Genomic DNA, 24,741 nt, shown 5'->3' with positions numbered 1-24,741 from the left:
CACTGTTCAAACTTTCCAGTTTATCAATTGTCCTTCCTGAAAAGCAGATGTCAGAAACCTGGGTTTCTGGCAGAACTACATTCACTGTTACATAAGGAATCACAGGTGCTTGCTGATCAAAGCATACCTCAAGTATACTTGGTGATATTGGGACCAACAGATTAAGTCTCACAACTACTAGAAGTACTAACAACTCAAGGAAGTATGAACACAATTTAATTCTGCAACAGAACTTGCTCCCTCATATGGGAACGTATGAAGATCTCTTGCATTCTTCAAAGCTTTCAACAGAGCTCTCATGTAGTAAGCCAAAATCTGTGACTTCACAGCTTTTTTTTTTGAATATCCGTATCTTCCTCTGGGGAACACTTCAGCAATGAGTAATCAAATTGCAAGCAGGATTTCTGCCAGGCTGTGTGAGCTCGTCATTTCTGCAGCAGTGTTAGCAGCAACAATGACAGACAAGCTGTGATCACAGAGATTGGGGCATTAGCAGCTTTGAAACTAATCTCCTCCCCTCTAAATCCTGAGCTCAGCCTAGCACAGAAAATTCACAGCAGAAAGAGGAAAAGCAAAAGATCTAACAAGCATGATGGCATGACAGGGAATCCAGCAGAAGCGCCCTCTCTATCATAGAGTTCGAAATAGAAGGACACATTAAAATGAAGGACAACTTTGTTTATACAGATAAACAGGCATTAATATATACAGTAGTCAAAGTAAGTCAGAAGCACAGTCTAAGCATCTCTCAGGAAAGCTGAAATGCTTTCCTCTTGTTTACCTGCTGTGATGACAGGTCTATCAATACCTTCCTCTCCGAGTTTGACTGCTCTATCATAAATGCACAAACACTGAATGCATCTACTTGCACCCAGTGACTCTATATCATAAATGCACAAACACTGAGTGCATCTACTTGCACCCAGTGACTCTAATTTGACTAATTGCCACCCAGTACTATCCACTAGTTACAGTCATTCCCCAGGGCCTGGACCAGACATTATCATATTTCCGTTGCCAGAAACCAATTGCTCCAGGCAAACATCTGCAAGCAGCCGTCCTGGCATGTGGCACAGCCCTTTCAATACCTGAGAGGATGCCAAGAAAACTGGTGGTCTACAAGCAAGGTCTTAGGATTCCCACTGAATTCCTAGTATGGCCATAACACGCCAAAAAATACATCCAAAATGAAAGCCCCACAATGCAGTACGGAATAAGCTCTGAAGAAGAGGACAAACTCCATTCTCCTCTGAAAGGACACGTGGTCATGTGCTCTCATTGCTTGTTGCTGACAGATAGCCAAAGTGCTAGTGTAGGTCACAGCCAAATAAATTCTTCCAAGAGCATTTCATTATCCTAATGGTAAAAAAGTTACACTATTAAGATTCACAGGAAAACCAGGAATTCAGAATTCTCCACCCAGCTTTGTCATAGCTTCACATAGGACTGTGGGAAATAACTTCATCCCGAACAGCAGGCTATACTTTGCTTTAAAACTATTTTTGTTCTACTGAAAGCACTTTGATTTGCTGAAGTCTGCTGCATTTACTTATGAAGGCAGTATTACACTATTTTCTGTGTTTTGAACTGCTACATCTCACAGGCTAGGGCTTTTCCATTTAATAACCTCCATTTCTTCCAGAGGATAGACGTGGGAGCAAGGCTGAGCCGGTTTTAGTAGCAGATGCGCAGCCTCCACATCACAACGGACGGCGTCTGCATCTGGCTGAAGGAGACACAACATACTTGCAGCTTAGAGAAGTGTGATTTTTCTAAGCAGAAGGCTGGTGTGGCATGAAATCGGATGAACTGAAGTTCTATCACGTTACATTTTGTGTCTGTGGAGTTATAATGTCAGCTGAGCACTGTTAACTGCAGAAAGCAATCACTGTGTTTTCAAACCATTAGCAGAGTCTTGGCTCACAGATTTGGATGCGCTGGCAGCTCTATGTTGAATTAGTTTGATACGAAAAGAGCTATTAGGACCCATGTTTCACATTTCTCAAAATATACCGTATAGCTGCCTGCACTTTTCCTTACTTGAACATATGCTCCTTTACCAGCAGCATCCTCCTTTCTTTTCTGCTCCAGAGTAGGAATTATTTTGGGATTTTCTATTTAAACTGTGCAGACAAAGATAAGAAGATTGCTTGTTACCATCCCTCACACACACCACTGTCCCTTTCTAACAAGAGGAGAGTTACTTCCCTCCCATTCTGCATGAAACTCTCCAATATCCAGAGTTTCCAAAGCAGAATTGCCAGTGGGTCCTGGGATGTCTCAGCCTGTTCCTGTTCAAGCTCCTCCCTGCTACATGCTGTGATGAGCAGCCTCAGCAACCTGAAGCAACCTGGTGTAACACGGGGGAGAACTTCTAAGGGGACTGGTTATCTGAACAAAGAGAATTTAAATAACAGGTTCTACATCTAGGCACTTCCCCCTGTTTTTAGTGTGTTTCCACACAGAATGAGAGCTTTCTGTGGGTCATTTTAGAAGTGTAAGTGGAGCTCTTGCTTCCACTATGAGGTTTGGGGCTCATAGCTTAAGATCTGCTTGCTGCATACATCTATTTACCTCACATCTGAGACCAGTCTTCCTGGATAGTAACACACAGTGGAAAATGCAGAAACATAAATACACATTTGATACAGCATGTTCTTATTTACAGAAGAAAAGGAAAAAATGGAGAAATAAGAGCAAAGTGAAAAAAACCACATTTATTCAATTCTATTGACTCTGTGTCTTACCTTCCTATGGGTCCCAGATCCCCTGAGTCCTGGCTGCCTGCATCACTGGGTGTGCTCACTGATTTCGAAGAGGGAGACATAGGGGTTGGGACTAAATAATGAAAATAACAGGTATCCCATGTTAACACATGCAGCGACTGCACTGATGAAGAGCAGTGTCAGACAAATCAAAACCAATGGACCAAAATGATAGTGGATGAATGAGTAGGAGAGTTTGAAATGGTGAAAGCAAATAAGGAAGGAAAGAAAAAGAAAAGGAAGAGAGTCAAGTGAATTTTAAGTCTCCTGGAAGTGTTAAAACTGACATGTATTTAAACAGGACTGAAAGCCCAATGGAAATCTACAGCTAATCAATGGAGAAGATTTCTGTGGAGATAAAACAACACTTGTTTTCTTGGGTCTGGTTTGAATCTGACTTGCAAAAGATTTTAAAGGTATGAAGAAAAATCGGGGGCTTGTCAAAAAACTAAGTGAACTCTTCTGGTAAAGTCAAGTAGGTAACAGAACAAGCATACGTTTCAAATTCTGAATTTAAATAAAAAGCCAGTGATCACTACATGTGCTCTAAGGCTGCAGTGTGGAAATGACATAAAAAATAAAAGCTAAATAAGGAAATCCAGCTAAGTTAAAATCATTTCCCAAAGACGTGAGAATACATATTAGTTTGCTTAGTGATTGTGTTAGGTAAGGTAGGTCATATAAAATTTCCATTTTGGGTGGGACATGATTTCAACACTCAAGGAAAAGTTTCCCTTGGTTTAGACACTATTTGTCCAAGCTCTTGAAATGATTCTCTCTTTGGCTTGCTAGGGCTTTTGAAGCATATTTCATGCAAAGGCAGTTTTGTTTCCTGAAACAGGAAAGGAAGTTCATAGCTCAAGGTCAGCCCAAGTTAAAGCTCTTCAGCAAGGAAATAATAAATAAAAGAGTAAAAATATCCTGATTTCTTTTAAAATGGTTTCTCAAAGATATTAAAAATGCAGAGATGGCTTCGGTCAACACTTAGTGCAAGTATTCCTCAAAGCAGCCACACTGAATAAACAGAAAAAGGGGTTTTAATGCAAAAACAAAGTTTCCCATTTGGTTTAAATCATGTGCATTTCCTTTTATAGATTTAATGGAGCAAAGCTTTAAACTACTTTGTTATGCTTTATAACGTATAATGACAGACCTGTCAAGAGATTTGGATTTTCCATGTGGTCAAACATTTAATGTAGATTCTCACTAGAGACTGTCATAGAAACGACTGCAGCATGAAAAGGGAATTCATCTTCATTACAGCCCTTTGGCAGGTTACAGGTATGCCTGGTTGTTTACGTATTCCATATTCGCAGTGAGACCTGGTATCATATGTGAAGGCAGAAGTAAAGCCTCCTTTGTATATTAATAGTGAGTGTATATAAAGGGAATGAAAGAGAACAAAATACTATTTTTAACTAAAAAGAATGTGAATTCTCATGGGTTTTTTTCAGTATTAAACACAAAATAATTAACTAAGATAAGAATTGATAATTTGCAAAATCAATATATGTGTTTAGTTCATAAAATGATAAGGACATATATACTTATTCTTAGATAAAAATGAGTATTTTAAACACTAGACATTAAAAATGTATCTGATTTTATAATATTATGATATAATTCAAGAAGACATATTTTATTATACATAAAATTACCCTAACCATTACTTGATACTAAATGTATTTTTAAATTGAGGAAGGACTTTGGGTTCTAGAATTAAACATCAAAACCAAAAAAGAACTTGAGCACATTGAAACAGAGCTAAAATTTACAATAGTGTTTTGTTGATAAGCCTTTTGCTATTTGTTTTTTTTTTTTATTTCTCTTCTCCACTTTTGCTTGATTTTAAAAGAAAATCAGTGAAATTCCAACATGACTATGCTCCTCCTTCCTTATAAATGATTAATCTGAATTTTTGAAACAAAACTTGGGACTAATGAAGTACAGTATTTATCATAATATTTTTGGGTCATCAGATAGATGTGAGAGAAGATAAAACAATCCATCAGAAAAGAAATCATTGCTGGTATGCAAAACCAACCTGCATTATGTTCACAAAAATTTCTTGAAGAAATGAAACAGATGTTTTTGGCAATGACAAGTACTCATAATGCCATGAGCTTGTATATGTAGATGGTATGGCAGGCATTCAAACAGAAGAGTTCACTTCACTAATACAGCCAAAAATCAAAAAAGCCAAGCATGCTTTAGGAGAAAGAATGCATTCATTGTGGCAGAGCTGAATGCTTTACAGTGTTCTCTTAAATACCTAGAGGTGGTTCTGGAGATATACCAATGCTCTGTAACAAAGCTTCTGTCTCTCTTCTTTTACGGTCTAGGTCAGAATCTTCCTGAGCTGGCTCCTTCTTTTGCTGTAGATCAGCCTGAATTAAAACAGAAGAAAACAGAAAAGTTCATTTCACATATAATCAGTTCTAGCAATTATATGAGCAGAAAATATTCAACATCTAAGAGGAGTAAAGGAAAGAACTAATGTCTCTAAACTAGGACTTTGGCAGCCTTTGGTACCAACAGCTAAAACTAAAGGTCCACAAGAGCCCTCCCTCTCTGCTTAGATATCTATACTTCCTTGGATCTTCCACACATTAGCCTTCTCCCTCTTTGGCATCTAAAACCAGGAGGAGCATCTGTATTAGCCAGAACTGCACAAAAAGATTTCCCTTTCTGCTGCTACCAGAGTGTGGGGCAAAGGGGACTTGCATAGCGCCTCAGACTGGTGCTGATGTCAGTGCAAGCACAACAAAAAACCTTGAAGTTCAAAAGAATTCCATGTTCTCCAGTTTGGACATGGCCAGAAAGAACATGGCTTTTACAAAGTTCAGGCATATTCCCATGCTCAGCTCTTCACATGAACTGTCTCATAGTATGCAAGGCTGTAGACAACTCTCCTGCACCAGTGTGCATGGCTAAGTACCTCAGTGAGTGTCAGCCATGACTCCTGGATGCCACCTGGCATCACAGTGCAGCCCATTTACAGCTCCACAATTACACGCTGCAGCATTATCTGTAGAGCTGGGTGTCCCGGGACAAGCTAGATCTGGCTATCGGGGACAATGGAAAGTTCCAACTGCCACAGGGTCTCCACGAGGCATAAAATCAGAGTCAGAGGACAAAGGAAAGGACTTAATAGCTCCCTTGAGCCATTACCTTGGCTTCCTTCCCTCTAATTCTTTAGTAATGAACACTGAAAACGCTACCATTTAAGGTTCTGCTTATCAACAACTCCCCCAGTGACTCCAGGAGCCTCACTGGGGCGTGTGCTGGTAACTGCACAAATGTGGCTCATATGAAAAAAGATTAAAAAGACAGCCAAAACTGGAACTCTGATTTCTTGGATCACATCACATTTCCACGATAATTCCATGAAATTCATGTACAATATTAAAGTGTCAGTTTAAAAGGAAACCAGTTATTAGTAAAGGATAACAGGTGCTTTAAACTATAGTAAGTGTTGACATTTGAAGGAAAGGAAGCATAATCACTTAATGCTTCTCTGACTTTGCATGAAAATTAATATCCACTCCCTGTCAATTCTCACCTCTATTCCACTAAGTGACTGAACAAAAAGAAGTACAAATCCCTTAATGAAAAACCTAATGCATATTGTCAAGGACAAATAAACTAATATGCCAATCAAACTTTAACAGAACTGAAAGATGCAACCATGCCAGAAGACGAAAATGCAATTGCAATTATGTTTTACTTTACTGGAGAATAATAATTGTAAATCTGTTACCTTAGCTAGTAATCAAACTAGTCTTCAGAGTACAAAAATACATATTTAGATTGTAATGGCCTGAAAAAATGTGAGGCCTCTTTCTGTCTTTCCCCACTCTCCACTCCCTTTCCATTGAAGGAGAGCCCAGGAAAAAGCATTGTGGCAAATCAATTTTTCTTTCTACACACACATACACATCATGTTGTCTAAACTGTTGTCATCTGACAGTGCCATGGTTTTAAAAGCAATTCCCTTTCCCCAACATTCTTGACTAAAAATAAGCATTTTGATTTTAAGGCTGGTCTGATGTGGGTTTAAGGATCTCGTTCCACATGACAGATACCTTGGGCTATGCAATACTTAGATGCCAAAACCCCAACAAGCCCCTTCTTCAAGCATGAGCTATCTAAAGGTGTTTTTGCAAATTTACCTCTTTCTTCTTCCGTTCTTCCTCCTTCCGTTTCTTTTCTTCTCTTATCTGAGCCAAACGTTGCTTTTTGCGCTCAAGTTCTGCTTTTAAATCACTTTTGTCTGACATTTTGACTCTGCTGGAAACAAAAGTTTGGAAATCAAGGTGAAAACAGAATTAAACAGTTTCCCTATTTACTGGGGGAAAAAAAGATATTTATATTAAAAATAGTGCTTCTAAAATTGCTACAAATATATTTCTATATAAATTCAGATGCTTGGACTATACTGACATTGTAGAAAGTGGAATATTTTCTTCACAATTTTTATTTCAAGAAATTAGACCAGAATATCACCAAATGTGGAATATATTTTCAAATTACCTTTATTAGAAAACTACCTCTGTGAAACAAATCCACTGCTGTTCAAAATAAGGTTTTAATGCTTCTATACACTGAAGCTAAAGTCTTTTGATTTTCATCATCTTCAGAAGCTCTGCCAGACTGTAGAACTCAGATCCACAAATAGATTTCAGTTTTAAGTACGAGAACAAGATCTGCCCCAAACAGCCCTGTACATCTTAGGCAAGTAATAATTTTACTTGCAAAAAGTAGAAATGTGATAGCTTTTGCTTCTGCAGGTGCCTTGCATGGCTGCCATGCAGGATTCCCCATTCCACCAGTACAGTTCCAGACAGACCATCAGCTCAGTTGCAGTATCCTTCACACATTCACCCCCCCAACGAGCACTCTCACCAAGCTATGGCCTATCCTGCATAGGAATCTCCTCTGCCCTGTCCAGGGAAAGCTGCGCCACTCCCCTAAGAACCTGCAGACAAGGCACAAAACCAGGCAACCCAGCAGACCCAAGTGTCTCATTGTTCTGCCAACAGTCTGATGTTCATCTTTCCAAGAGGCAGGAGACATGCCTAATACTCCTGGTTTGACTGCAACCACACGAACTTGGCAAAAACATTTCTTCTGAGCTACTGAAAGGTCTCCTCTGCCATTTAAAACCATTTCTCTGTAGGATGTTGATGTGAAGCCACACATACTCTGCATTGTTAGTCTCTGTCAGTCTATGCTGCTGTATATGAGCCTTGAAAATGAAGGGTAAGGAGATAAAAAGTTACATTATGCAGATAAAAAGCCAGATCTTTAAAGAAGATATGATACCAATCTTTTTCCAAAGTTTTAAAACCCCACCAGTGTTGCGCAAATCCATAACTTAAGTCACAGGTAACGTTCTCATTTTCTAACATCATAATCACTATGAACTGTAATCTAGCTGTATCAATACGGCCTTTCTTATTAGAACTTTATTTCAAAGACAGGTTTGGCTAATATAGACTTTCATGAAAAGAGTTAACTGCGCCTTTCCCGTTCACACATCACTGACCACATCCACCACTGCAACTCAGAATCAATCAGATCAATGGCACTGCCATGTATACGCAATGGAAGTCTATTGTTCACTTGATCCATGGGAAATTTAAAAGGCAACTCTGTTAATACAATGAGAACTCCACCCACATATGCCTGGGTGGGTGGATGACCAGAGAGTAAAACTGTATGCTAAAAATTTCATGATGTTTTCACCCATAATGAATTTCTCTGCAGCCATCAGCTTCCTCCTCAAAATGATAGAAGTATAGTTAGTCCATGATATAGAAGATATTGCCAACACAATATCACCTGTATATTAAGTGCAATCTTGACTCCAAATGTTTTCTTGTCTTTGCAAGTATTTTCCTTTAATGAAAGAACAGAATAACATTTGGAATCAAACAAGGAAACAATTCAGTGAAAAGGACAGGCATAAGAGCAGTATGAGTGATACCAGAGGGGTGAGCGCAGCTGTATCTGTGTGTGAGCCATTCCATGGATGCTAAAATTTCCCAGTCAAACTCCCACCAACAGGAGTTAAAACCAGTCTAACTCAAACTCCAGCTCACACTGTCAAAGATTCTGTACTTCAGCAGAGTTGCCCATGCTGGCAAGGCACCCTGAAGTCCTTTCAAGGCTCAGGGACTCCTGGTTCAATCCACAACAACTGACAGCAAATGGTATAGCTAGGAAAGATATTCAGATGCCAACAAATAGGACCACTGGGTGTACTGGCTGCATGTGGAGGACAATAATTTCTTTATTCCTCCATCACTCTTGTCCTATTCACAATAGTATTGATTTCAAGTTGAGAAAATCAAAACTCTCAGAAAAAAACTGCATTTGATATCAAGAGAATTAAGCGGTAGCACCTTAAGCAACAATAATCTTTGTGATCAGTTGACGTCAGTGAGCTATTTTTTACGTGAGAAAAGCCTAGAGAAGAAAACAAGCTTTTTAATGGCAGTGCCGGTAGCATTTTGCCTACCAATCTGTTCAGGATTTCTGTGTCTCCCTTAGATATGGTTGAAATCCCATTTGAAGTAATTTTCCTAATCTATTGCACACATTTGAATTCTGGTTAAGCTCCTCCTCAGAGCCCTTTGGACTAGATAGAGTTTTTGCATCCTTTTAGTTCTGCAGTTTGGCAACAGAGAGAGAGCTCCTGTTTCTATGCAAAAAAATATGCAAATGTGTTTTAAGGCTCCTGACAGAAACCCTGAGGGTTTGGCATCCCTTTCAAGCTGTTTGTCAGATATCAATGAACAGCATTCTAAAAATTCATTCTCCTAATGTCAGGGAAGCTAACTAGCTTTTCCCCTGATTTAAGCATCAATGGTTTAGTGCCTGGCCCTTTCTTTACAATGTTCCAGTCAGGGTGATCAAATCCTATTATACCTTTGCTCTATTTTTAATAAAACAGATCTTGCATACACCGAAGACAATGTATTAAATTTCCTTCAAAGAATGTTGCCAGAGTTGAGTTATATACTTTCATCCTGCATATATTATAGTCATGCCTTAGCCCTCCAGACAGCTTACCAAACTTCAAACTGGCTGTTTACAATTTTAGCACAAACTGAACACCACAAGTACGTAACTATCCTTCTCAGATGCCAGCAATTCAGTAGCAAGCAAAAAGGCAAGCGTACTTGTCACTCTGCTTGGCATTAACCTTGAGTTAACACTGTATTCATTACTGGGAGCAAATTTCTAATAATTGCCATTCTGTGTGCCAAAAGGCACACCACACCAAGAGAGATGAAGTCAAACAGTAAACAAGATTTACTTTTAATGTTCTCTGTGGTGCAGAATGACAGCCCAAGGCTTATGCATGACCTAATCTCCAGCCTGGGAAAGAGAAGGTACCAGTCAGAGAGAAACAGAGAGGAGCACATCTTGTAGTGAAGCGATTAAATCCCTTTTGTGGGAGAAGGAACATATAGGAACAAACAGACTGACCCTTGCATTAAGTGTAGAAGTAATTCTCATAGAGGGGCAACAGGGCTCCCTTCTTCAAGGGAGATGCATAATCTTAGATCAATTTTTATTTGTTTGGCCCAGCTTACTGTCAAGTGACATGGTTATAAAAGGGGAGAGTCCTCCCACTTCAGAAGAACTTTCCACCATGCTAACATAGGTTCTTGTGATATTACAGGACCTTGCACAGAGAGCAGCCACCTGCACTCCTAATACACTGAGAGAATTCTCCTTCCTTTGAGATACTGAGGAAAGGAGCCAGCTCCTCATGGTATGACTTTTATGAAACAGACTGTTCTATTTCAAGATGCCAGTTTTCCCCATATGCATTAAATATGCCTGAGAGTCCCCTCTTGGGCTTGGAGATACAGCCAATTCCACTTACACACTCAACACTTACGCACCAGATCCACCATGATGATAGCTACTCAGGAATGTGCAAAAGCACTGCCAGCTTCTGGGGACTGTTTTCTGGGACTTCACCATTTACTGGGCTTAGCTCACAAAATTTAGATGCCCAAACATTCATGCAGAGCTATCGCTACCATCAATATAGGTAAAATCAAAAGAGTCTGGGTATCCTAGGATGTGATTCCAATTGTACTAAAGCAGATGTTTAAAAGGAGTTAAGATTAAGCATGCCCCAAAGTCACCAGTTCCTCTCTAATGATGATAAAGGGCCCTGGGAGATCTACATTAAGTTCTAGAAATCTCCACTGTAAATGTCTCAGACTGAGTGAGAAGAATCCTGTCCTTAATATTCTCCCAGCAGTTCCTTTTAGCTTGTCAGTATATGAAACAAGATACTTGAAAGACCATTTACATTAATCTTAAAATAATAATGATATTTACACAGACTTCTCTGCTGTACAGAACATATGCCAAACTACTCCCTAAGCTTATCACACAGGTAGTAACATCTCATGACCATTTCATTAGTGACAGTAGTAATAACATAAGCATGGATGATGCAAACAGCAGCGTTTTAGCCTCAACTACACTAAAAGCCATGCAAGTACAGGTACAAGCCAATCAAGTTATTACAGTTTTATGATAAACTACAAGGTCTTTATCAATGATCAGTATCACAATATTTGAGCGGATACTTTTTCGAAGCATTATATGAGCACTTTACAGCAGAAACAGTCACAGGCATTAAGAGGTTTACTAGAATCTCAGCATCAATAAATAGATACTTCCTAGAGTAATAAAACCAGAATTACAGGAACAAAGAGTGGCAAGATATGTGCATAGGTTGGACTAAATACAGGAAAAAATAAGGCCAGATGCCCAATGTATAATGAATAAAATAAGAAGACAAGAAAATCATGACAGCGCACACTTTTTAAGTAGAAAAAGAAAAGAACATATAATATCTCCCTCCTCATCAAGCCCATTCTTTATATTTCCTAGAACAGTATCTTGTCTGCATGCTATCACCAAGCTCATCTAAAAAGAAACCTAAGTTTCCAAATCTGGTAGGAGATAAAAAAAGCCTACAGATTTTACAGCTTTTTGGTGTTTGGGAGATTTTTACATGCTGTTCATTCAGTACGCTGCACTAGAGTAGAAGTTTTCACCACTTCATGAGCCTCAAAGTCTCTTCTGTTTTGTGACTTCCTGTGTTGTCCTTTTCATTATAATCTCCACTGCAAGTACCAAAGGGGTCCATTAAATTTTGTTACATATGGCATTAGTCATCCTATATAACTAATTATAATTGAATCATTAATATACTTCTCTGAAATAAATAGGCAGTATCTAGTATATGTAGATGCTGCACATGTATTATTCATACGTCTTCATAAAAAGCCAGTTACTCTTGAGTCCAAAACTGCAAAATGTCTTTAGCGTGAAATGCAAAGGATGTTGCACAATCAAATACATTATGCAGTGATTTTTGGTTATAAAGAATGGGTTTATAGAGTGGGAGTACTAATACTATTGAAACTACTACATATGAAGTGTTCTACTGGAAAAAAACATTTCTATAATATACCATATTTATCTCTACTTGGTGCAAATGAGCATCTTCCCTAAAGTTAGGAATATCACACCTTTTTGCAACAGAAAAAAATTCCCATGAGATCTACCTATGACTTTTAGAACTGTAAAGTGTGCATGCAAAGTATGAAATTGTACAAAGCAGACAAACAACTTTGGTCTGCAAGAAACCACAGGGAGTTGCTACCCTAGTATAAATGCATTCTAATCCATCATATTCATTTGAAAATAATGTTTGAAACACACTTCAAATGGGCAAGAGGAGCCAGAATCATCTTCTCAACATCAATTTTTAAATAAACATGAGTGCCTCTTTTCATCGTGCATCAGAATTTGTACTTGACTTCAGTCGAATAACATAAATAATTTTGCTAAATGGGCATATAAATGTTTACAAGATAACAGCAATGGGCAAATATTTGCAGCTGCAAAAACATAGCATTTGCAGCATTTAGAGGAATCTCCTGTGTGATGAGTTCAGGAAAACACTAACTAAAATTGGAGAGACTAAATATTTTTTTTCTACATAACCTTGAGGCAAAACAGTCAAGCTTTTTACACTGCATCTGTGTATTTATCTATAAATAAAAATGGTTGTCAAGTGTTAGATTTCAGGGAATGGACCATTTTTATCCTTCAGCTTCTGAACATTTCTAGCAGATGGGTAAAGGTCTTGTACTCTGTTCTATAAAGGTTTACAAATCACAAGCATTCAGAGATTTGGTTCTGTTCTTCCTCCTGGTTGCTATGCAACAGGTCAGCACATCTCTAGCCTATTTATTTTAATGCTGACAGGGTGTAAGATATGTACCCACAACTGCTCCATTATACATCCCTTACAATTTATTACCATTTAATCTTTTCACTCTTGTTCTTCAATAATGGCCCTACTACAAAATTAATTCAGTTTCAGCAGCATTATAGGGTTCTCACAAAGCAGCATATGAGCAAAGCTCTACTACTGCCCATTCTTCCAGCACCAGGAGCAGTGTCAATAAAGCAACACCTTCTCATCATCCCAGTCTCTCATTAATCTCTTAAATTTACCATGATCTTTTCAATTCCAACAAGCATAGTGCCATGGAAGAGCCATCAAGTTTGAAGTGAACAAGCTGCTGGCAACAACTCACTGGAGATAAGTAAGAAACACACAACATTCCAACTAGGAGTAGAATGAACTTAAGGACTAGACATTAACAGGTTATCCTAGCAAAACTGCTGCACATCTCCCTCCAAATATGCTCCCTTTATAATGTGTTCCATAAAACTGATTGCATGTATCACCTCAAAGAAAACTGGTTAAATAGGTCTTTTCAAGTGTCTTGGATTTTTCCTCCATAAGCATTAATGAGCACAGTTATAACTGCACAGTTATCTCAGATGTGCTGCTGGGATATGATCTTCAATGATGCAGCCAATACTGATCTGTACTTCCTGGGGATCTGACTCAGGAATTGTGCCCATTATAAAGAGTGGATGTTTTTAACAAAACAGCCAATTGCATGCCTGACAACATTTAGATCTCGTAGAATAGAAGACTTCTGAGTATTCTTGGTTCCTTCCCTCTCTATCAGTTTCTGTTTCTGTTTGGCTTATACTGTTCAGCTGCAGTAAGATGCAGGGCTCCACACGTGGCTCTGTATATGGCTGGGACTGGAGTTAACAAAATTCCAAATCTTTGTGACTCTACATTCTCCACACATGAACTGGTCTTTCTCACTGCACTATGTTCTGTGATTTTCCCAGCTTGCTTCAGAGAGGAACTGCAGGATGAATAGATCGAGAGCAGCCCTGCCGAGAAGGACTTGAGGGTGCTGGTGGGTGAGAGGCTGGACATGACCTGGCAATGTGCACCTGCAGCCCAGAAAGCCAATTATATCCTGGGCTGCATCAAAAGCAGCGTAGCCATCAGACCAAGGGAGGTGATTCTGCCCCTCTGCTCCACTCTGGTGAGACCCCACCTCAAGTACTGCATCCAGCTCTGGGGCCCCCAGCAGAGGGAGGACATGGATGTGTTGGAGCAGATCCAGAGAAGGGTCATCAAATAGATTAGAGAGATGAAGCACTTCTCCTCTCAGGAAAGGTTGAGAGAACTGGGGTTGTTCAGCCTGGAAAAGAAAAAGCTTCAGGGTGATCTAATAGCAGCCTTCCAGTCCCTGAAGGGACCCCACAAGAAAGAGGAAGAGGTTGTAGTCAGGTGGGGATCGGTCTCTTCTCCCAGGCAACCAGCAATAGGACAACAGGACACAGTCTTAAACTGCACCAGGGGAGATTTACGTTGGACATAAGGAAGAAATTCTTCACAGAAAGGGTGATTGGGCATTGGAATGGGCTGCTCAGGGAGATGGTGGATTCACTGTCCCTGGAGGTGTTTAAGAAAAGACTGGACATGGCACTCAGTGCCATTGTCTAGTTCACAAGGTGGTGTTAGGTCATAGGTTGGACTCAATTATCTCAGAAGTCTTTTCCAACCTAATTGATTCTGTGATTCTGTGACTTTTTACAAGAGCATGTAGTGATAGGAAAAGGGGGAATGGATTCCAGCTGAAAGAGTTTCCTAGATATTAGGAAAAAAATCTTTACTGTGAGGGTGATGAGGCACTGGAACAGGTTGTGCAGAGAACTTCTGGATGCCCAATCCCTGGAAGTGTTTAAGATCAGGCTGGATGGAGCTCTGAGCTGAAAACTGAAAGTGTGAAAGGTGCCTGTCCATGGCAAGGGGGTTGGAAATATATGATCTCTTAAGGTCCCTTCCGACTCTGGCTATTCTGTGACCTAGCAAGATAGTTTAAAAATGTTTTCTGACATAAAAGAAAATCAAATTCAAGCTGTAAATTGATAAGACTTTAGAGATGGATAATGTGAGAGACATGACAATCTAATTCTCAAGCTGCAGGTCACTTATCTAGAAAAAAAAAAGCCTTTTTTTCACATTTTTTATTTCAATCTCTTTTGTATCTACTTCTTATATAATGCTCAGATTTTAGTGTTATCTTCTGCTATCATGGATATGACCACTTTTTCAAAACCTATGTAAAATATCTGGTTCATCCTAACAGTACCAAAGTGCCTCCCAAGAGTATATTTAATGACTTACTAAAACCTAACATAGAATTTTGCTTCAAGATGCCTGCTGGTCTCTCCTGAAGTGGAACAAAGACTCCTTTTCTCCATCCTGCAAACATTTGAGACATTAAAACATGTACTTCCACTCCTTATGGAGGGGTAAAACTGACCCCTCTGACTTTTCCACCCTCCCCCTGAGATAACCCTAGTGGTACATGGCTACCAAACTGATACTTAAAGCCATTTACCCTAACATGAAAAATGCATTCTCTAGTGTCTGTTTCTTAACCCAGTTATGACAACTGCTAGAGAGACATCAAAGAACAAGCTATGCTGCCAACACACAGGTTTTGCTGGAAGACTTACACAGATATCGTTTCTTTCTTATAACAAAATATGCTTTGCTTTGCCACTGATGTTTGTAAGGATGTAACTAGGTTAAAAATATTACAAATTTATTTCATCTCTGAAGTCGACACACCTAAAGATTTAGAAAGCAGCAAAGAGCCCTGGATGTAAGAAATATGCAGAGTTCTCAAAAAGTAGAATAAACAACACTATCAATCCTTCTGTACTTCCCAGGGCTTATGTGGCTGTACTAACAAAGCAAGATGAATGCTCAGAGCCTGCCTTAGCCAATCATTCCTGTTGATCCACAGAAGAGAAAAAAGAGATTTCCAGATGAAAAAGCAAGATGATAAATGTAGATGTATAACAGCATAATTTAAAGGACTTCTGCAAAGACTTTGAATACGAAAAAGAACTGAGAACCAAGTAGTCTATGTCCTCCATTTATCTTTTTTGTGGTTAAAGTATTCCACACAAAAAGAAGAAGCATGTTTTGGGGGGTCTTTTTTTGTTTGTGGATTTTTTGGGAGGGGGTTGGGGCGGTTGGAGGGTTTTTGTCTTGAGAAGACTAAACCCCACATCCCTAGGGTGACTGTTGGCCAGTGGGTGAGAAAGACTGGAGGAATGGAGATTGCATTCTTAACAATTGAAGCTAGTTTCTATTAATTTCTTTTCTGCAAAGATTCATTGGACCAGAAGAAGCAGATGCAAGAGAGCAAACATTAGTCCCTAGCAGAGGCCCCTGGGTTCTAGCCTTTGTTTCAGGGTTAGTTTATATTATACACAGTGACTGTTTAGCTTACAATACAATGCTGTATTTCGTATCTGGAGTCAAAGACTCCTTTCTTTCTGAGGGTTCAAAGCAAGGTGCTGAACAGTCCTTTCTCTTTCTTCCACACGCTCTGTCACACCCAAAGAAACTATAATACTTTGGACTTATGTGGAGCTGCTTCAGTGGGAAAGACTGGGTAGGTGCCTACTGTAGAGGACACATAGCTTGCTGGTTAGAGCATAGATGAAGGCAAATATCTCTAAGCAAAGGCAAAAATTACCTGAGACTCCTTTACCTTCGGTGGGTCCCATTAAAATCAGGGTACAGTAAAAGCGGAAGCAGATGTTGTCAGATGCAGCTCATCATGGAGCACACAGTCTGACAGATGGGCTCAAGGAATGCAAACTAGATGGAGCAGCCTAGGAGAGACAGACAACAGACATCCAGGCTGTTGAGTCTGGGGGTTCAAGAGTAAGAACACATCAGAAGCAGAACTCTAAGGTGAAAAAGGGAGTTTTTAGACACTGCCTGTACTTCAAGAGCTAGGTGACAGCCAAGCTGATTTTTGGGGAATGCAAACTGGGTTTCTGTTTCTATACCATTTTGTCAGTTTAGATGTAGCTGAGCTTCCCAGGCAACATAAGAACTTCCAGCCTGGGGAATTCAGGTATGTGTCCCAGGCACACTCATATTACAAATCATTGTAATATCACAAGAGAGAAATGGGGAGAACACAGGTACATGATAGTTGGCTCTTTAGCAAAATCAGACCTTATGTGATATGAGAAAGCACAGCAGTCTTATTGCTTTATATATATATATATATACACTATATATATATATATATATACACTATACCTTCAGACAAATAACACAAAAAATGGGAGGCCACTGACTTTAATTATGCTTACCGCTAATTAATCACTTAGCTTAGTGAGATCAGAAACTTTTTTAGGAAAAACTTAATCAAACTTTACTGAATCAATGCTGAGAAGGCATGATCTTCATTTAAAGACTTAAAAATCAATACTAGTATTGACTAACATTAATATTGCATTCTATTATAATTTTGTTCGAAAAGACTCATATGTTTGTTTGCCAGTGTGGTAGTCTAGAGTTTTTTACTTCCCTCTCCCAAGTCATTGATAAGTAAACAATAAAACCTGATAAGTGTTATGCACATAAAGGAAGGACTGCTGTAAAAGGTGGGGAGAATATCAGTAGTAAGGCTGCAATATGGATTTTTTTCCATTTTAGCCCATTCCAGAGAATATAATTTACTGACATCTTTACATTTCTATGCTTTAAACATACGGGGGAAAATTCTAAAGCTCTTTAATTTATAATTATCAGATAAAATAGTACTGAATTTTCACAGAGTGTTTTAATATATTTGCAGAGGTCCTTAAAGGCTGAGAAACTGGACTTTCTTGCATTTTCTTGCTATTCAACTTGCTGTGAAAAAGAAAATATTGTGGGAAATAATGGGACAGTTTTCCCACGGGCTCTTTCAGCACAAAGAGAGAATGGCATCACTGTTTTTTTTTTATTTTGTCTCCAGTACAATACCCTCCTATTCCATCAGCACAATTTTTGTTGTATTATTATTACTACTATGGAGATAGTGAAAGGCAAGAATACAACATTCACAGGCTTTGCCAAGTGCAGCAGATTACGTACATGAATAGCTAAGTGCACACTAGGGGGTATGATTTAGGTCAGATTTCTTGTTTCATTCCAAAAGGTTATAGATTTTTAAGCCATTCATTGTTTAATGCACCACACAGTTTACAGTCATAGGTATATATAATCTGAACTATCTTTTCTCGGCTTTTGCAGGAGTAATTTGTGTTCCTAGGCAATGAAGACCGGCAGAAGTTGATAGTCTGTAACAAAATGCTATGAGTGTGTAACAAAGCTCTATGAGCAGTTAGAGCGAAAAAGGACAAAGAATATAAGAATTCATTTAGAGGCAAACAGATCTGAAATACTGCAGGACTATGATACAAACAACCTTCTGGTTCAGCAATTGCTCAAAATGTAACTCGAAACAAAATGATGAAAAAAAACCAATGTTATACGACTTTGAAAAGTGTGATTAATGAAAACTGTGAATCTTTTATATTATTTAAAGAGAAGATAAACATGTATTATGAAACAAGTCACATGAGTTTAGATAGTCCCACAACTTTGTGCTGTGAGAATCTGAGAAGAAATTCTTTTAAATGCTGAGTGTTGGTGGAACAGTCCTTAAACTAGGACAGACAGGTTCAAATATAAGGAACTGTGTTAGATGCAGTCTGGGTTTGGTTTGTTTTTTTAAATGTGACCCTGTTTTGTTAAATATTTTAATTTCTGAAAATATACAATAGCAATCATTTAAAATGTCTTTGCCCCAATTACCAAGTGACCTGGTAACCACTCTGATCCTAACAGTGGTGGCCTAATGTGCAAAACACGAAACAAGGGCATGCCTTGAATAGCAGAGATTTAATACCGCTGTCTATGCCCTTTAAAAGCTAAGATCTGTGTTAATGGATATAGAACAGAAGGAGTGAACAGTTTAAAGCAAGAGAAATCCATATTTTCTCTGCATGTGGTCTAAGACCTACAGTGATTAACTTTCAACACTAACATAGCATAGTTTCAATACTAACATAGCACAGATTTTTCTGTCAAATTCAACCTGAAAATATTATAATCAAGCGAGGCTTGGATATAGTGATATAAACAGATAAAAAATACAACCTCCACTAAACTTATTCATATTTAATCATACTAGGCAGTTTTGTGTCTTTGCCGTACTATAACTCCCCATTGTTTGAACACAAAACCACTGCATCTTTCTGCTGGGCTTAAGTGAAAGATTAGTAACTGAGGAGCAGGATTTAGAATTATTTGTACCACACCACAGATGGAGGGAGAAAAGAGCAAGGAAATAAAATCAGTTCTATGCCAGGGAGAGAAGACAAAGGGGAAGGGAATACCAGCGAGGAGGGAATGTGGTGGTAAGACAAGTATTGAGGAAAAGAGAAAAGGAACAACAGCAAGAGGAAAAAAATATGTGAAGAAAAGATATCAGTGAAAAGAAAAAGTTATGTCCTTAAAAGATTCCCTCTGTAATTGTTTTCTGCTGAGTGGCAGTACATGAGCCTTCTCCCTCTGTCGAATTACTCATTAATTATTCTAGGGCCAAGCAGGGACAGTCAGCCAGCACCTGAGAAACACACAAGGTAGAACTGCACTGCTCCGGAAGGGCTCCTGGGAGGTTTGCTCCTCAGGTTGATGTAACCTGTCTCTCTGGATCAGGCAAGCTGATCTAAATGCATGGGAGCAGTGCTAAATGTAAAATAGGATAATGTACTTTTACTGTAAGATTAACAGCCAAGAATCACAAGAATCATCTAAGCAGTGATTATTCATCAGGTAACACAGATATCTGCACACAGGTCAACGCAGAAGTTGTACAGGACCTCAACCAAAGTCTGTTAAATCAATGCATAGGCTCTCATTGCCTTCAATAGAGTTTGGAGATGCATTGTGGCTCTCAATGTACCTAGCTGACTTCTGCCATCACTCTAGAGGCTACAGTCACCACCAGAGAAGTCACAGAAAAACTCCTATTACTGTCAGCAGTGACAGGGTGAGCCCTCTGCCCCTAAAACTTCATCGTGGAGTTATGGTGTGCTGCCCACAAAAAGCTTCAAGAACTGTCATTCCTGCTCCATGCCTTCTCCATGCAGCACTGAACTCCCAGAATGCTTTTGCCTCAAAAAGGGAAGACAAAAAGTGCTGATGAAGCACAGTAAAAGAGAAAGAGGGGCTTTTATTTTAAGCTCAGGAGGAGTTGGTACATCACCTGTCACAGATGATCAGAGGTGTCTTGTATCTATAAGATCTGCTGGCTCACACATCAGTCTGCTTCACAGCTTCCTGCAGCTCCTGCCATCTGCCTGGAAGTAGCCATTTCCCCAAAAAGTTGGCAAGATAATGCCACGTAAAATGAACAGTATTGGTTGAGCAAGCTCATGTATACTGCCTTATTTTGAAAGCTTGCAGATGGCCAAGTGAACAACAGCTTCCAATATCATCTCTAACTAAAAAGGGCTAGCACTGTTTTAGATAGATAATTACCAAGTAGCTAAAGGGACATATTGCATCTATCTGAGATTTAGACTGAGCCAGGGTCTCAGGCTGCCACTGCAGCTTTTCAGACACTTCTTTTCACATTTTTTCAGATTTTCTGTTTGTTAAGCAATACCATTCCTGCATTTTCATTTCTGTCTGCTTACATATGTCAGCTGAGGGGAAGACCATTCAATCCCTCATCCGGAAAGCAAGGCCCCTCATGGACACATAAATGTGTGCTCACCTGTATGATTTGTGTTGCTCAGATGATGAAAATAAGCTGCACTGGCAAAAGCACAGTTTTACTAACACAAGTTACATCTGTACTAAGGGCACTTTGCCAGTATACTCCATTGGTGTTTCATCCAGAAAATGTCCCTTTAACATGCAGATTACATCTACAGACACTATTTCATTTAAAGCTTTTAAAGTAAAAGTCTGAAAGTATCAGATGGGTATTGCACTGAGAGATCAGGATGTCTGGCTGTGGCTGCAGGAAGCCTGAGACCATATCTCTGCAGATATGAATTTTCACATGCACCTCAGAGAGGGTTTCAGTGTTACCTCCTACCAACTTCCATGAAAATAAAATCTCATGGGTAGGACAGGGAGGATCATTCTGTTAACATTCCACCACCACCTCCAAATAGCAACTCATTTTGGCACTAGGCATCAGTGACTCTGAAAGATTACTAATTACTACTTCTGTTGTTGGTCAAACCAAGCCTAAGAACCTCAACAAGGTACTCAAGGCATAGCTCTGGTTAACAAGCCTGAGTAGTCTTAGAGAGGAATTGTGAGCATATTTTAAACCTCTATGAGCAGAAGTTAAGTTTGAGGAGCTGAAAGATATCACATGATTATCTGAATCATTAGCAGGAGTTGGTGAAGCTTTGGAAAACAACAATGCCTTATGTTTTTCTATTTTGATCCCTCATGCTTTTCCCTTCCAGCCCATTTCACACCATTGTCCAATATCCTGCAATGGTGGGACCTCTACTGCAACCCACTCCATCCAGCTCTACCTAGTATTCCCTCTCTGTCTTCTTGCAGATTGGAAAACAGATGGCAGCAAGGAATGACTCTTGAAACCTGTCTTACAAAAGAAAAGAAGACCAAGAGACTTGATCTGTTAATTTATTTGAAAATAAAGCAGGTAAGTTCTTGCTGCATCATTTAGAGTACCTACACTGAAGACAGCTGCTAAAGCAAGGCTTTCATCTATGAGAGGCATAACAGGAACCAGAAACCTGAAGCTGGAAAAACACAATGGAAAACAAATGCATTTCAATAATGAAAAAAATAGCAACTGAAAGACATCACAAAGGAGGGCAGCTCACTGCCCTTTCTCCTATAGAAAGAGCTGGAAAGTCAGTTTCTTAATTTAAGATCTTCAGGGTACCAAAGAATATTTCCCTGAGTATTTTTTGATTAGCCAGATTTCCAAACTCCCAGTAACCACTGCATGTGTATGTAGGGTGTGGTTTATTGCTGCTCCTTTAAAGATTCCTGTCTTAAAGGAATAAGATAAGGCAGCACTGCGGTTAGTGCATTTTTTGGGTACACTAATTTGAAGCAGAAATGCTTAGAGCTAGGAGAAATCTAGCTAATACAACTCTAAACAGCCTCGTGGATCTCCACATACCTGGCCCTCGGAAGTCTTACACATTCAAAGGAAGATGATGTCAAGTCCCAATCCTCAAAACACTCTGTTCACAAAGGTAGAGAAGGGCCAACACATTTTTTATTTTCGTGGTCTATAAACAGATGATTTTGGGAAAAGAAAATAAAGCAGAGGATGGTTACCAGAGTGAGCACTCCCATGGGGAGAAGATCTGGATGCAGCTGCAAGGTTTGAGTTGAAGAAACCTACTCTTGGAAAGAAATGCTACAGAGAAATTACAGAAGGAATTTTATCTGCCTTTCCTAAGTGTGGAGAATGTTCCTAGAGATGTCCTCTCATATGGAAAGAAAGTATATTAAAAAAAAGCTTTAAAGCATCAGGATAGAAAACATGTAACTTTTGCCTATTAACTTAGCAAGAAGAAATGAGGCACTTCAACAAAGTACATTGGTAGTGACAGAAATTAAATTCCTCAATGGCTCTGATAACACCACCTATCAGGAGATAGATGGTCCTGGGATTTGGATTTCCATTCTGAAACAGGTTTCGCAGTCCTGTGCTTCATGATATTTAGAATAATTTCAGATGTAACTTAACATCCTCATGTAGAATCGAAGCACTGACAAAACCCTGTGTGTCAGGATAAATTACCAGGTGCCAAAGTAACATGCCAACTTCGTATCAGGTCTTTCCATCTCATCACCCCTTTACCAGCAAGTTAGATTGCTTTATCTGCTGAGAGTCCCTATTTTATATGCATTTAGAGTTGAAATTTGTACTTTCAATGGCAAGAGAGACAGAAAAACAAATTTTGTTCCAGTCTGTAATTCAAGGGCTTTGTCTAGGAAATATCTGGGGTCTTATGCTCTCTGCTGACCCTGAGGGATTCCAGGCATGATGTAACTGTAATAATATCCTTTTGAAAATCTATTTCAATGGACTACCAGTGAAAAAAGGCCTCTGACTGACTCCCTCCTTCTCTCACCCTTTTAGGAAATTACCTTAGGAAGGAAAAAAGATCTATTTACTGTCCGCTGTCGTCGTGGACTTGAATAAACCCGGTACTGCTTACGCTGTGCAAAAAAATTATAGATGGAAAACTTTTACCACCCCCTTTTGCTTTAAGCTGTTCAGCGCTGAGCCACCAGCCGGGAACCTGCGGCGGCCACTCGCGGCCGGGGCCGGGAGGCGCCCCAGGGACCGGAGCAGGTGCCACCGAGGCCGGCGGGGCTCGCTCCCCGCAGCCCTCCCCGCAGAGGAGCCGCCGGGGTGGCAGAGCCAGAGCCCACCCGTGGCGAGGACCGGCCGGTCCCTCTGGGCAACCAGGGATGCCGCTCCCCCCTCCGGGCCGCCCGCCGGGCTCTGCGGCCGCGGCGCATCCCGAGGAGCGACCCCTGCCCGGCTCCTCCGCGGCCACCGCCGGGCCCCAAAGGCAGCCCCCGCTCGCTCCTCCGCCGCGTCCCGGCCCCGCCGCCCCCGCGGGTGCCTCACCTCCGCCGGCGCCCGGGAGATGTGGAAGGGCTCCCGGCGCTGCGCAGCCCTCACTGAGCCCTCGCCGCCGGGAGAGAGGAGGGATGCCTCGCTGACTGAATGGCCGAGACCGGCAGCTGCGCCGTGCTGAGCCGAGCCGTGCTAAGCCGAGACGTGCCGAGCCGTGCCGTGCCGTGCCGCTCGCCGCTGCGGCAGGACCGCCGCCGCCGGCTGAATGTGCTGTCTCACGCTGGACAGGCTCCTCCCGAGAGCTGCTGCTGCCGCCTTCCTCCTCCCGCCTCCTCCTCCTCCTCCTCCACCCGCGCGCCCCCGGCAGCGACACCCCCGCCGCCTCCGGCGGGACCGGGGCGGGGCTGCGGGGGGCCCGGGGCAGGTGGCGGCGGAGGGGCCTCGGGGAGGAGGTCCCCGCGCCCGCCCCCAGCAGCTCCGGCCTGAGGTGGACTCACTCGGCTCGGTCCCCTCGCTGTCACCCCCACAGTGGCGCAGGCTTTCCCTCTGTAGCCCCCGAGCAGGCAGCTGCACGGCAGCCCGCCTGTCAGTCCAACACCGGCTTCACCGTCAGCCCCACGACAGCCAAGGCAGCATCCACCGCTATCTCCACAGTATCCCTGCCGTCATTCTCATGGCAGCAGCAGCAGCTGACAGTCCCATAACGGCTTAGCCATCACCCCCAAAGCTGCCTAGGATATCCATCCTCAATGACACTCACCATCACCTCCACAGCAGCTTCATCATCACCCTCACTGTAGCCTCACTCACCATCCCCCTCATGGCAGCCTGGCCATCAGTTCTATCATGATGGCCTGGCCAGCAGCCCTGTAGCTGCCTGATCAACTGTCATGAGGGCAGCAGGCTCCTGCATAGTCTTGTCCCTTTGTGGAAGAACAGGCAGATGTCCAGAACAATGGAACAAGACCCAGCTTTCATGGTTAAATGAGGGCAAGGCTGCCCAAAGACAGAGATTTTGGGTTGTCCCTGTTTCCTCACTCCTGTGAGGGCAGGCACCAGACAGGAGGGTCAGATACCTG

The 24,741-nt window shown here is 40.9% G+C and overlaps 1 protein-coding gene across 17 annotated transcripts in view; it reads right to left on the bottom strand.

The window, feature by feature from the left end:
* Nucleotides 1-24,523, bottom strand: part of DYNC1I1 (dynein cytoplasmic 1 intermediate chain 1) — a 186,766-nt gene extending 162,243 nt beyond the window's left edge. For 2 of the 17 annotated variants that reach the window (XM_017817656.1, XM_017817662.1), the window contains exons 1-4: nucleotides 23,714-23,979; nucleotides 6,938-7,055; nucleotides 5,038-5,152; nucleotides 2,748-2,889 (exon numbers count right to left, since the gene is read on the bottom strand). In XM_017817656.1, coding sequence (XP_017673145.1) covers nucleotides 2,748-2,889; nucleotides 5,038-5,152; nucleotides 6,938-7,045 — 365 coding nt within the window. In that variant the 5' untranslated portion in view covers nucleotides 7,046-7,055; nucleotides 23,714-23,979. Of the gene's footprint in view, nucleotides 1-2,747; nucleotides 2,890-5,037; nucleotides 5,153-6,937; nucleotides 7,056-16,750; nucleotides 16,890-23,713; nucleotides 23,980-24,422 lie in introns of those variants that run through there. The other 15 variants (XM_017817663.1, XM_017817667.1, XM_017817668.1 and 12 more) reach the window with 12 other exon arrangements.
* Nucleotides 24,524-24,741: the final 218 nt, after the last annotated feature.

Source organism: Lepidothrix coronata, unplaced genomic scaffold, assembly GCF_001604755.1.
Source record: "Lepidothrix coronata isolate B3197 unplaced genomic scaffold, Lepidothrix_coronata-1.0 Scaffold62, whole genome shotgun sequence".
In the NCBI taxonomy this organism is placed as follows: domain Eukaryota; kingdom Metazoa; phylum Chordata; class Aves; order Passeriformes; family Pipridae; genus Lepidothrix; species Lepidothrix coronata.
This window is presented reverse-complemented; position numbering and strand designations above follow the sequence as displayed.